At 38.1% G+C, this 14,262-nt stretch overlaps 1 protein-coding gene across 4 annotated transcripts in view; it reads left to right on the forward strand.

Annotated features, from left to right (window-relative positions):
• The window catches only part of ZNF385B (zinc finger protein 385B), a 179,624-nt gene that overhangs the window by 109,655 nt on the left and 55,707 nt on the right, over nucleotides 1-14,262 (forward strand). For 3 of the 4 annotated variants that reach the window (XM_030488397.1, XM_030488398.1, XM_030488399.1), the window contains one exon: nucleotides 4,544-4,674. The exons of the other annotated variant lie outside the window; for it this stretch is intronic. In XM_030488397.1, the coding sequence (XP_030344257.1) occupies nucleotides 4,544-4,674 (131 nt within the window). The remainder of the gene's footprint in view (nucleotides 1-4,543; nucleotides 4,675-14,262) is intronic. 4 annotated transcript variants of the gene reach the window in all.

Genomic DNA, 14,262 nt, shown 5'->3' on the forward strand with positions numbered 1-14,262 from the left:
GCAATACTGTTGGCTCAAATAGTGTCTGAAAAATGCTGCGCTAGAAAGGTAAAGGAGGAAAAAGCCCAGAACTGACCCGTCCCATCAGTTAAGTTGCTACGGTTCCCTGGCCAGATAAGGCTACTCAACATTGGTGTAGAAAGAAAAGTTCTTTATAACTGAAAATGATCAGACAATTCAGGAATAAAAAAGCCAGCACAGCCTGTCCATGAACTGAAAACTCTTGGTGTAATGCAACTGAGTAGTGGTAGGTGCGAACAACTTGAACAATATCCCTTTGAAGTTTCCCAAATACTGTCCATGGCACAAGTTACAACAAAGGCAACCATGTGCAGTCTGAGGTGGATGTAGCTTATGCAATTCATAGAAATTTGTCAACCAAACACTTTTATTCAGACTTGATAGCACTTCAGTTACTCTTCCACTGCTCTTGGTCTGAGTGTGGATTGCTTCCTTGGATTGGCCCATTAAAACATTGTAGTAATATTGTAATCTTAATGGTAATCTTTACAGTAACAATATCTTTAGGTAATAGAAAAGGGAAAATGTTGAGTATAGCTTTAGATTTCTCTATAGATGCCTTTAATGAAGACATCGGAAGAGCATGCTTTCAAGACTGGAAGGTAATTAATTTCTGTAAATACGATGAAATTGTTTTCAAAATGTGTTTTAGATGAGTAAGCTTTGTGATGGAGTTGGATTTTTCATGCAATATTCTAATATTGACTCAAATCAGAGGTATTAATGTGCAGACATTACATCCTTTTTTGCTTGTCAGTGACGAAGAAAAGCACTTAGGGAGAAAATCATAGAAGTAATATTTTCACAAATAGTTTTTAGGAGGTAAAAAGGGAGAAATTGTATGTTTAGATTTGAATGAACATGACATCGCTCTTACCTGAGAAAGATGAGTAGTGACTGTTAACCATGGCCGAAGCTAACTGTGATTGACTCTGCCTAAACTGCAATCTTGCTAGTGTTGGCTTCCACAGTTTTTCTTGAAGCTGCAATGGAGCTGCAAGGGCTTGTTGGTAGAGACTTCTTGAATCTCCATGTCATCTGTCCCCTTTCTCGTGCCTGGGTAAAGCATGTCTCACTGGCCCCTGGGACTTGTCTTCCTGTGGGAGTGGCTGATGCAAGACTTTTTATTTGCTCCTCCAAAATACCACTTTTGCCACTTAATCTATTAGTTATGTGCCTTTTTTGTTAGAGACAGATCAAATTTGGGTAAAGATGACCACCTTCCATAACTTTTGCAAAAACATCAACGTCCCAGTGCATTGCAGTGTCCGTGAAGCAACATTTATGTGGCTAAAGAGGAACAGCACCTATTACATGGAGACTTGTTTTTCAGATAAATATGTACAGGAGGAAGAAAACCTGTCAACAAAATGAGACATTTTGGATCATCTGCTCAGAATAAAACCTATTTTCCTCCTCTTAGACAAAGGTAAAAGAGACCAGTGAGGATCAGTGCCCTTTGGCAAAGTTTGTCTGCTGCTTAAATCTCCAGTATATAGGTAACTTCTGCTGTGGGAGTCAAAATTGAAATTAGAAAGGTAAAAAACATTGTTTGAAAATTATAAAGCTGAAGTGAACAAATAAATTTACAAGAAAGATCAGTTATATTTATACCGAAGATTTACAAGTAGTTCTAAATGCTCTGTTTTTGACGTGGTAAATTGTCTTTATAATTTAAATGCTAATGAAATGGTAAACATCTGTTAAATTTATGAAGATAATGAAGCTTGTCAGCTACATCTTTCTTGTGCCAGCATTCCCGCTTAGCTCAGGTCTGCATGCAGATTTGGTGGAGTGGTGGTGAGAATCTATTTGACATTTCGGAGCAATGCCAGTGTAAAACTGTGCCCTGTTCTGTTTAATTTGATAATTTGTCCTGAAGTGCTTCTAGCTGTAGTTTGGGTCATCTTTATCTGATCATTCTTCCAAAGGCTTTGAAAGGTGGGTCTGCAAATCAGACCTCAGTCAAACAGGGTCATTGGTATTTGATTTGCAATCGCTGAAGTAGTAAACTGGCGAACAGAAGTGAACTGTTATTAATGCCTCCATTAATCAGCAGGAGGTAGGTGTGTATGCTTTCTATTTTGCACAGACTTTGAATGTGTCTTAGGCTATTGATCATATATTACTCTGGCAGCAGAAACACCATAAGCTGCAAAACTGCAGGCAGATTTCGAATTCCTTTGTCATGTGAAATGATCTGTACTCAGCCTAGGAGTACAAAGAAGATTGCATTGTTTGCAGGAAGATGCTAATTTTTTTTTAATTTTTAGAACTTTTATGCCAAATGCTTTCTATACCTTGGTTAAAGACAGCATCAGAAACCTAGTTTAACTCTGATTTTAAATGTCAGTCACAATTTACCTCTATTCTTTTATATTTTTTCTGTAAAATTTAGTTAAAGTATGTAACAGCTTCATTGAGCTATGTATATATAAAAAGAGGTCAGGTCTTTTTTAACTTCATGGATCTTTAATTGCATATGAGCTTCAAAGAGAAACTTGCAGAAGTTAGATTGATGACGGCACTTTATGGGCTTTAGTTAATTGAATACAACAGAGCTGCTGTTTGAATGCAACTCTGTAATCCAAATTATGTAAATCTACTGTTTCAAAACCAGCTAGTAGAAATAATCATCACTTTTGCAATTGAAGATATTTTCTTCGGAATTCTCTGACACACTGCTTTCCAATTGTTGCGTTTTTTTCATTATGGATATGAAGAAGAAACTATAGGAATGGTAGTTCTTAGCTTTTTGACGTTTGTGACTCCACGTGAATAAACTTTGACTTACACTTAATTAAGCACAACTGTCAATGAGTTTCTTGGGCTTATGCAGAAACAAACCTTATATTTATGAAATTATTGGGCTAGGAGAAGGTAGACAATATTCTGGGAAAGTGTCTCAGGCACATTTTTCCTTTAAAGTTGTGCAGCTCAGTTGGGATGGTGTTATAGTTCTCTCTCCGTAGTTGTCAATGACCCATTTTTGTGCAATCATCACACTTTTCCTATAGAAAAAACAGAGAATTGATTATAGCCTGCTATTCATCTGCTAGACCATAATATAATGTTTACTGTGCTACAGCTGTGATCAAAATGGCTGTCTCTCCAGCATCTACCAAATTTGAGCTGAGGGCTAGTTATAAGTGTTTGGCCATCCAAAAAATCCATGCAGCCCCATCTGGCTTCTGAACTCAGCTTTCCTCTTGGATACTGTAAGATGGAATTTATTGTGTCCATGGAGGCAGGATGATGAGATGAAAAGGAGGAAAATTTCCAGTCTGCCTTCAATTTTGCATGTCCTTAACAGGGAGAAAGGGAGATCCCTTAATGGAAGACTGGTACTCAGGCAGCCCATATGGATTGCCTGGCATCTTGCAAGTAGATGCAAATGATTTGATTTTATGGGAGAAGAGAGGAAAAATTGCTTGTTTACTTTTCTCCCCATCTTCTCCCTCCCCTCCCTCCACCCTTTTTTGTTTTACCTTCCTGACTGGGTTTAAAAAGCTCAGACAACTTCTATGAGAAAAAGCTTAGGTATTGCGTCAGTTCTGCTTAAGACCAGAGAAATTCCTAAGAGGACTGTTAAACTCCCAGCTGATGCGTTGGCCACCAGTGAGTGGGAGGAGGAGGTAATTATGGAGAAATCCGGGCAGAGGTAGGAGAGGCAGAGAGTGACTCACCCTCTTTTAGAGGTGTGGGACACTTGTGTTTCAGTGCCTGCTCCAATCAGTGCTGAATTAATTATTCAACCCAGGAAAGAGAAACTGAGGGCAGATAACTAGTTAAAAATGAATATTTGGACATCTGTGCCTTCCCATTTCTTTGGGATCTTGCTGGGGAATGATTCTCAAGTGTATACAGAAAGAATTTTAGCATGTAGATTTCTGGGAAGCTCTCTTATTTGGAGAGAAAGATCTGGCCTCCAATTAAGTAAATACTAGTTAGCATTGTATTTAAAGAGTTACATTCATTTGTGCTACCTGATCATTTAATTGTTGGCTGTTTTCTAATATTTGCCTTGCACTGTAAAACAGAAGGCATTTTTTAAAATGTTAGGTAAAATGGTGTTTGTACAGCACCTGATAGTTACTGTCAGAAGAGGAAAAAATAACAGATCACTACTTGGAAACAATCCTCTGGATTTCAGCTTGCATGTATTGTCTGTGCTAGCTGATCTAACAGGCAACCATGAATTGCAAAAGCATCTGACTTTCATGGGTGCCCATCCGGGCCTTTTGGCACAGCAGAAGTTTTCAGCTTTAGAGAGGTTTCTTCTACTTGCCAGTGTGATTTATATACCATATGTCTCTTCTTCAGCATTTGAGTATTCATGGCCATAGGGAAGTGCTCTGCCTCATCTGTAGTGTGTGGAAATAGGTTTCTTTTAATGACAGTGTCTCCTACAGACCCACTTTATTACGTCCCTGTATTATTTTTTCTTGGTGGTTGTGTCAGCTATGCTGTGTGTGATGTAGAAAGAAGAATATGAATTCCTGGTTTTGTTTGCTCTTGGCAGGCACTACTACACTTCCCACCCTTGTGCGTACACCTACCTTGATGATGCAGCCTTCCCTGGATATCAAACCCTTTATGTCCTTCCCTGTGGACAGCAGCTCTGCTGTTGGATTCTTCCCAAATTTTAACACAGTAAGTAAAGGTGTTTCCACATTTAGTTTCAGTTTATGCTTTCCAAGCTGATTTTAATATCCACTATTGGAGCTGCCTTAAGATAGTACATTGCTGACACAATTCTAGAGAACCTTTTTATCTGTGCTGTTGTGGTTGCTGTTCCCATGTGCGAAAGGCTCAGAGGGGGCCAATCCTTTTTTAACTTGGTCTGTTGAGGTGCTGTTTGCATACTGAAAAAATGAACCATGACAGATATTTGATGAGTGATAGAAGAATTCTGAGCATTTGCCTGGGCATGTGCATTTTCTGTGCTGTAAAAGAAAGGTAAAAACAAAATCTAATGGAAGAACAAGTATGGCAGGTAAGACCTAGATCTTCCACTGACATGAATCAAGTTAAGTCTGTTACAGCCAGTGAAGCACCTGGAAGATCTTGTTAATTCCGTGCACTAATAATAAAGTAAAAAATGGTACAGCCAGCTAATGTAAAAATGTGAACCTGCAACTTCTAGTTTATGGTAAAGCATCCTGGGTTTTTCAAAAAAAAAAAAAAAAAAAAAAAAAAGTTATTGCCAAAATAGTGCTCAATGCTTCTGTAGTTCTCTATGTTTATCAAAGCAGCAATAACAAAAAAGTTCTCTTCTGTAGTTCTTGGTTTAACAGCTCATAAAATGGTTCTGAATATCAAAATGCTTTTTTGCTATCATGCTTTATCATTTGTTTAATTAATTATTATCCTAAATGCACTGAGTACACCAAAACAAATACTATTCAGGTTGCCACTCAGGTTTCCATGCGTGGAGGTAATTCAGCATGGAACAAGGCTGCAAATATTAAGCTAATAGCAACAGGAAAGAAACTGCTCTGGGTCATTTCTGCCAAGTCAGCGAGTATGATCTGTATGTGACCGTTGCCTGAACTGTACAGCATCGCACTTATCACTGTCATTGCAGGGGGAGGGAGAGGGAAGCAGTGTCATCACTGCCAGACAGTGATCGGCTGAACCGCTGCCAAGTGTTTCCTTTTGCAAACTCACCTTCTGTCTGAAGTTAAAACAGCAAGAGAATTTTTGTCTTCATGACTTGCAAATACATCTTGCTGACAGGCCTTGTGGTACAGCACGGGGTGCTGTGGGATGGTTCCAAGGTAACGTATCAGCTAGCTTCTTTCAAATGTCAGCAGCCCAACACATGTTATAAACAGTAGCAAATATTACTAATTCATTGCAGAACATATATGTGAAAATTGTGCATTTATGAGGGAGATGTAGGGATGTGCAGGGATGTCAATTCGGGGGGTATATGCGTGTGTACAAAGAAGAAAGAAGATTCAGGTATGTTTAAAGTGCAGAACCAAAACTCAATACAGTTTTAAGATCATTTTCTAGGCATGATGCAATTCATACTTGTTTTCATCCTCTTTCTAATGCTTTTGAGAATTTTGTTACCAATTTGTCTGCTTGTAGTTGCACTGGTTTTGCAGGTGAGCTTTTTCACATATATAAAGACTCAGAGAACCTTTTCTTTAGGGATGCTCTAGTTGTAGAGTCAACCAATATTATTTTCTTACTGGTGGTATTATTGAATTTCTGAGTTGCAGTAGCCTCTAGAGACAGATTAATTTGGATATGTAGGCTGGTCTTGCCTATGTACACTAGCTTACATTTATCTGAGTTACACTGCAGTTTGCCTAATTCCCAGGGTGTGTTTATCCTTCATACCTGTCATTCCTCTCCAAACTTCTGTAGGTTTTATTAAAAAAAGAGGCCTGGGGTAATCAGCAAATACTGTCGACTCAATGACTATTTCCTCCCTTGGAATTCTTGATAATTATAAAAAATCATGCTGCTGTGCACCATAGATGCTGCCTGTTTAAACTGTCTATTTTGAGGAACAGTGGTTCAGTACTACTCTATTTCTAATTCATAGACTTTGCCATTTATCTTGCAGGTATTGATTTTCACTAACAGTCTTTTACAATGGACTTTAAAGCTCATTGGAAAACTAAATCATTCATGATTATCTACTGACAGGCACAGTGAACGCCAGCTGTCATGCACTTTCTTTCTTTCTAAATTAGTGCAACCTTTGCGATTGTAGATTTCTGTGTTTGTGTACATATTTTTTTCTCTTTTTCACTGTAAAGTGGGGGGGGGGCATTATGTAGAAGTTTGTAAAAAGCCTTTTTCCAGAAGATAATTTTGTGTGAGTAGAAGCTAAATCCTGTTCACCCATAATGCATACGTCATCCAAAGTGCCATAATTTTTCATCTTGTGAAGGAACGGAATATTAGAAGAGCTTTTTGACCCTTCCTACTAAAAAAGCTATGTCTCATGGATCAATCAGGAAATCTATGCACTTCACTCACCAGAGGACTTGTCAAGGGCGGTAGACAGTAGAACCTCTAAGGTGCAGCACTTAATCTCATTGCCTCCACTAGTACTGAGGGGACCCTGCAGCACATGCCAAGGGCCACTGTTCATGCTTGCATGTGTTCACGGAAGGTGGGAACTTCAGGAGAAACTTCTTTGGATCCACCTGTTCATTTACAATGGCAGTCAGATACAGAAATATTTTTCTGAATCTTGCCAGGAGGTGGTTGCTGACTTAATTTCAGTGGCCTGAAAAAAGAAGTTTCTGCTTAGGAACTTGATATAGTAACTATCAGGACAGGAAAAACAAGGTAAAATACATTATCTACAAACTTGTTTGAAGGAACACCCCCTATAGTTTTACCAAAAGAACTTCCTTTATATACGGAAATATATTTAAAATCTCTGATAAACCCCTTTTTATATAGTTAACTTTGTCAGTTTTCAATTCTGAAAATGTCTGTGATGCTCCAGATGAAACATCAGTGTTACCATTTTGTTTGTGAAAGTGTTCTGATGACTTTTTTCTCTCCACACGGGGTACTTTCAAATGAAGCACAGATCAGACCCTGATTTTTGGTTTTTTTTAGAGAAATGCGTACCCCAAGTATATCTCATTTTCTTGACAGAATTGCGTGATTTAGTTTAAAATGCTTCCCTTCTGTTTCTCCTAAAAACATTAATAGTTCTAAAAATGCTGTGGATGTATGTCTAGTACTTATCAATTCACTCCCCAATTAAATTTGTCTTTGTTCCTTAGGACTTGCTTATTATATAGGAAAAATTAATTGGGAAGTCATTGCACTAACTCCTTGGATACATGCCTTTATTTCTCAGTAAGGGTGCCTTTTTGTTTCAACAGTTCAGCCAGAAAGGGACATTCTAAGGGCAGAATGAAGGATTCCAAGCAGAACGGTATTGCAGAATAGGTGCTTTCTTCTTTCCTGGTCTTTTCACAGCACCAGCAAATAGTTTTGTCAGAACAGGACAGGCATGATGAGACTGTCACAGCCTGAACCTGAGTTGCTGGATCCAAATGTGACATCATGTTTGTCCTGGCATCAAGTTCTAAAAGCTCTTGCTCAGTTACTCATACCCCTCTGTCTGAAATGCATAGTTTGAATCAAGTTCTTGGCTGGTATTACTGAAAATGTCAGAATGGGAGACAGCATTATAGGAACTTCCCAATTGGTACCTCCAATTTGAAATGGATGTATACAAAGCGGTATTGTTTAAGCAGAGCTCTTTTTTAGCACTCTAAAATGTCTTTAACAACTCCTTAACATGTAACATCTTGCATAATAATTGCATTTCAAGATCTGTAAAACTTCAAAATCAAGTGCATAAAGTCAGTGAAAATTAAAGTTAACATTAGCGTGGTCCTCATTGTGTGTTTATTATAATGTAATCTTAAATTTTACACTCTCTGGCTTCCACCACAGAACTTCACCTTCTTTATCATTCTTTCTCTATACCTCCCTGATTCATCATTTCATGTCATCCATTTTGTGTATTGAATTAAGAGAGGAAGCTTTGTGATCACATCATGGAAGGTTATCATGATGCATGATAACCTTCCAGCACTGAAGTGGCAGAAAGCTAGGATTTATCTTGCAAGGCAAACTTAATGATCGTTGTCTGCATCTCCCTACAAAGTACTTATACTCCCCAGAAAAAGAAAAAAAACCTCAAAGCTCCAATGTGTTCTACCTTGTCTTGAAATGAGAGCAGCACTACATGATTCAAATTTAGTCAAAGTGGTACAGCCAGGGACCTGTCAGTCTGCACAAAAGCAGAATGAGCAACTTCTCAGATTCTATCATCATAGAAAATAATCAGCAATTCATATGCTACCTTCTGAGTTTGTTATGGCCTCAGGGGTAATCAAATATTATAGCATCTCTTGTAGTTTTCACGTTAGTGAAGTATTTTGCATCTAACTAGCCCATGATTGGTTTCTAAATGCTAGTTCTTACCTTCATATTTTAGAGGACACATGGGTTAATGTGGCCTACTTACTGCTTCAGTGTCTATTTCTCTTCAAGTAGGTTTATGCTGATTCTTTATATCAGAGTTCCCTCAGTCCCCTTCCAAAGTGGACCAGAAATATTTTACATCTGCCAGTGAAGGTGAGCCAGCTGGAATGGGCTACAGGAAGGGAAAGAGGAGCTGACTAGTAACTTAGTCAGAAATCTCTGTCTCTTCTCCAGCTTTAGCCCTGCCTGGAGTAAGTATCCCTGGCCTACCCCCAAGACAACTACAGGGAGGGACTAATTTGCTCTTTCCTCTTCTGTGTTTTCAATTATGTCCTTCATTTTTGTTTGCTACCTATCTAGTTCTCATTTGAAGGGCCCAGTAATCAGCCAAGGCAGAACCGGAGGTCTGCAGATAAGAGCACAGGGCACTCGTACCACCGGCTTCACTGGCCCCTCTATGCCAAGTGCCTCTTCTGTGTTGGCACAGCACCGCCGCTCAGGAGCTTTCTCTTTCCTTAGCAGGGTCTGAATTCAGCCACTTAACGCTCTGCTGCAGTGCCAAAGTATGCTCTGGGGCTCAGGATTGTGTACAGCAGGAGCAAATTACAGATGCAGCCAACTGGATGTTGTGAACCCATTATCTATGGTCCTCTTTATCCAAGTAGCCTGTCCATGTGCTCTGAATTCCCCTTTTCCCTTTTGTGAAGTGCTGGAGGGAATTGACCTTCTCTGCTCCTCTCCCTCTGAAACACTCTGCTCCAGAGAGCAGGTCAAGTTTTGTATGAGCTACACTTTACATTTATTAACAGCACAGAAAGGAAAATTAAGCGGTTAAATTAGGACAGGTGTTTTTCGGGTAGCTGGGTATTTGTTTTGGGTTTCTGTTTGGTTTTTTTTATAATCAAGAAATAGCAAGATTTTTTTTTTTTAACAGACATTTTATACCCTTTTTTATAGTCATACAGGCATAAAAGGCACTTCAGGTGTGTCAAGCACTTAAAAACATTCCTATTTCACTTTTAGTTATTGTAGATATAATAGTTCGTATTTTCCAAGTCACAGCCAGACTAATCCAAATGACAACATGAGGACTCAGCCCATTACCTTTATTAAAGGGAATAAAAGAGAATAATAGTTGTTTTCCCAGAGGTGAGGAAAGCAGAGGTTCAGGAACCACATAATAAAGCCCAAATTCTGGCAGCACAGACCTCTGCTTGGTGTCTAGTCTTTGCTTTCTTTTCTGACTCTCTCCTCTCTCATACTTGGCTGCAAAGCCCCATTACCCTCCGTGTCTTCTTCTTTTCAGTTTCCTATAGTCCCTTTTCTTTGTGACCTTAGGCTTTTTGTACCAAGACAGGAATTCCTCCAAATTCCTTTCATGGCTTTGATGCAGACCAGCAGAGATTTCTTTCAACTGTGGCAGAAATTTTTGAAAAAGTCTTCTCAGCCTTTGGAGGCCCTGAAAAATGCTTGTTTAAGGTGGTATATTTTTCCGTTAAAATACTTGAGCCATTTCAACTGAAACTTTCAAAAAAGATTGAGCTCGAAGCAAGCACATGGTAAGATACACTGAGTTATATATGGGGGGGGGGAGGGGGAATATTGCTGCCGAAGCAGGGAGATGTCAATCAGTCTTTGACAGCTTTTACAATTTGTGGTATTTTAACAAAGATGCAGCTTCCCTAGTTTCTGTCAGGAATCTCTTAAAAGAGCAACTAGTTTTTTAAATTGGAGAGCCTAAGTAAGTACTTTTCTGCCTTGTTTCTAGTATTTCATACATATTATTCTCAGGAAAAAAAATCTTGCTTAAAATAATACAAACTGACTTTGGGAGAATATCTTCAAACATTATCATTTAAAGTTTCCTGTTGCTTTGTATTTTCTTTAACAGGAATTGGATGGATGAGCTTCCACAGCATGGTTTTTGAAAAATAGTTCCTAAATTGCTGCAATATGTCCATTATTGTCAATACAAGTCATTATGTCATCAGCCTAATTCTTTAAAGAAATACGGCTTGTGCGTACAAATCATCCCATTTTCTGAGTCTTCCAGAAAATCTGTTCCGTGGCTATGTGTTTTATCTCTGTCTTTACGGAAAGCTTGGAGTTAGTCTCTCCAACACTTCAGCAGTCTTTATTTCTATTACTGGTCAGCACAGGTAAAACTAAGAATTCTTTATCCTCATTGAATTCCTTTCTTGGCAAGTTAGTAGTAGCTCATGACACAAGGAAGCTGGTTAAAGGGAGCCATAAATATTTTAGGTGTTAGACTGCTGAAGGATGTTTTGCAAACAGACTTGGAGGAAAGCATCTCCCCTCAAAGCAAGCAGCCGCTTGTAGTTTAAGACAAACGAGGCGCATGCGTTGCATCACTGTGCTTATAAAGGTTTTGCTAGTTTCTAATTATAAGTCTTGTCCTAAGCAAAGTTCTAGAGCATGTTTAGAGAAATCATGTGTCTAATGAATACAGAAGTGGTTGCTTTTGCAACATCCTGGCTGTACATGGCTGGCTTTCCTGCCCTCCCTTAGAACATCATCCCATTGTTCCATGAAAAACTAAGAATTACTGAAATGTTATTAATTAATAAATTATAAAAACGAGCTATGAATTAATTCTTGTTTGTGCTCTTTCTTTCTGAATGTGTGTATACCTAGTGGTCTTTTAATCATAGAATAATAGAATCATAGAATGGTTAGAGTTGGAAGGGACTTTAAAGATCATTTGGTTCCAACCCCTCCTGCCACGGGCAGGGACACTTTCCACTAGACCAGGTTGCTCAAAGCCCCATCCAACCTGGCCTTGAACACTGCCAGGAATGGGGCATCCACAACTTCTCTGGGCAACCTGTTCCGATGTCTCTCCACCTCCTTACTGAAGAATTTTTTCCTCATATGTAGTTTAATCTAGCTTCTGTCTCGAACAGGTCCCTGTCGCTCTTGTGTTGGGGGTCCCAGAGCAAAACGCAGTACTCCAGAGGGGGTCTCACAAGAGCAGAGGGGGAGAATCACCTCCCTCAGCCTGCTGATACAGATTTAATCTAGATACAGGCAATTTTATGACAATGTAACAGTACCGTATCACAATTTAAAGTTGTAGTGTCTTTCATTAGTATACCTAAAAACCAGTGATAGACAGATAGAAGCAATAACCAGGTCATTTCAACTACCAGAGCAAGGCTGATTTGAAGATCTGTGCTTTTCAAACTGGTCTCTATATTTAATCTCTCAGGTTTCACAATGAGATACCACAAACTTCAGCCAATTCCCCAAGTTAACACTAGGGAAAGAGGATCATATTTCCTGCTTATGTATTTATTAGAAGAGTCAGGTTTCTATGTTGCTTTGTGTCTCATTTACTTATATTTAAAGGGAAAAAAAACCCAACAAACCCAAAACAAACCAAAAAACAACCACAAAAAAATCCCATCACACTAAAACCCAACAACAACAAAGAAGCTCCGCAACAGACTTTGATACTACATTAAGTTTCAGTACAAGTTTAATTACAAAAACCCTTTAAAGATTCATATCTAAATGCAGTGCTTTATAAACAAAAGCCGTGTAGTGTGTGGTACTGATTAAAAAAAAATTAAACCAGAAATACCAATATTGATTTTTAGGTGAAGAAAACCTATTATTCCTTACTTACTATGAAGAGTAGCCAATAGTTGTCAGCTAGCATACTTATACAATTCTCAGTTCTGATTTGCTTTTCATTTATTTTCAGACATTTTATGTTTATATTCAAATGTAAATATATCTAGATTTATTTTTTCCACTATGTGAAAAGTAACAATATAAATTCATTTCAGAAGACTAGGCTGCTTGTGTCTTTTTTCTTTCCTGTTCACAGAATTAACCAAGGCTGTTAATTTGTCCCTAACCTCTCCTTTGCACAGTTCAGAACTGTAAAGGAAAGTCAAATCTACTTAATGGGACACCAACAACATCTTTGTGTTGTTGGTGTTCTGGAGTAGGCTGGGAGCAAGAAAACTGTCAACAAACCTTAGAGCAGACCCTGAAGAAGAAAAGGGTCAAATCTAAGGACTATCTCAAAGATGAAAGCAAAAATCAGGGATCTTGTTTACCCCACATGTTATCTAAGTTGTTTTTCTGACTACAAACTCCTAGGCTTGAGTCTTTTGACAGGATTCTACTGAAAGGTAATTTTTCAAATTATTTTACCTGTTCATGTTATTTTACTGTCAGATGGTAACAGGTAGTATAACAAGAATAGCTTTGCTTGCAGAGTATGCTATTGATTTGATTTTCAGCAAGTCTCAAACTGTAGTATGTTTTTATTTTTTGCTTGATCTGGAGGCAAGATATTTTTGGTAGTGTTTTTTTGTTTAGCTGAACACAGCCAGTTGTTCTGAATAACAACAGCGTTAGTAACAAATAGCAGTTATATAGCATCTTCCATCAGATGATTTTTAAGAGTTGTAAACGTTATTTAGAACATGTTCAGCCTTTTTTGAGGTTGAAAATATTTTTTCCCCATTTTATAAATGAATAATGTAAGAGTCAGGTGTAGTAATTCATGTACAGTTAAACTTGTGAGCCAGCATAGCCACAAAGGGAAGGGAAACTGTCATATTCCTTAGTATTAGTTTAACCATTGGGGTTGCACTTTGTTCTTTTTCTCAGGTTTGGTGTGTCATGGTTCTGAAAGTTTATGTTGCAGATACAAAGTCTTGCACTATGGTAAAGGAGTAATCTGGATGGATTAAAAAAGCAGCTGATGATTACTAAAGGCAGATTCAGCTTAGTATAAAAATAGCATTAAACTTCAGGTACTTGCTTTTTTCTTTATTCTCCATTTGCCTGGGGGGGAATTCTCTTTTACCCCAAAACATTTTCAGCAGCTTTCTGTTTATTTCACCTACGAAAATCTCAAATCTTGATTGGAGCAGAAAGCTTGATGCTTTTCTACCATAAGGGTTAAATCTGTTGTTGGTGTTCACATCACAAACATAATCCTTTTATGTATTTATATCCTCACTTGAGGATAAGCCTTATAAGAAACAGAGACCAGGTTCAGATTTTATTTTTTTTTTTTTTTTTTTGCTGTGGTCTCTCACCAATTCTTTCTTTCTTTGGTTTAAGCCTTTGATTCCACAGGAATCAAATACTAAATTTTAATAATCTTGTACATGATCACTTCTAAAACTGAAGTGCTATTTAATTTTCAGAACGCTCTAAGGCTTTCCTAATTACAATTTTCTAAACCAGAAATTATTTTTAACATGCAATAAATAT

Source organism: Strigops habroptila, chromosome 5, assembly GCF_004027225.2.
Source record: "Strigops habroptila isolate Jane chromosome 5, bStrHab1.2.pri, whole genome shotgun sequence".
NCBI lineage: Eukaryota > Metazoa > Chordata > Aves > Psittaciformes > Psittacidae > Strigops > Strigops habroptila.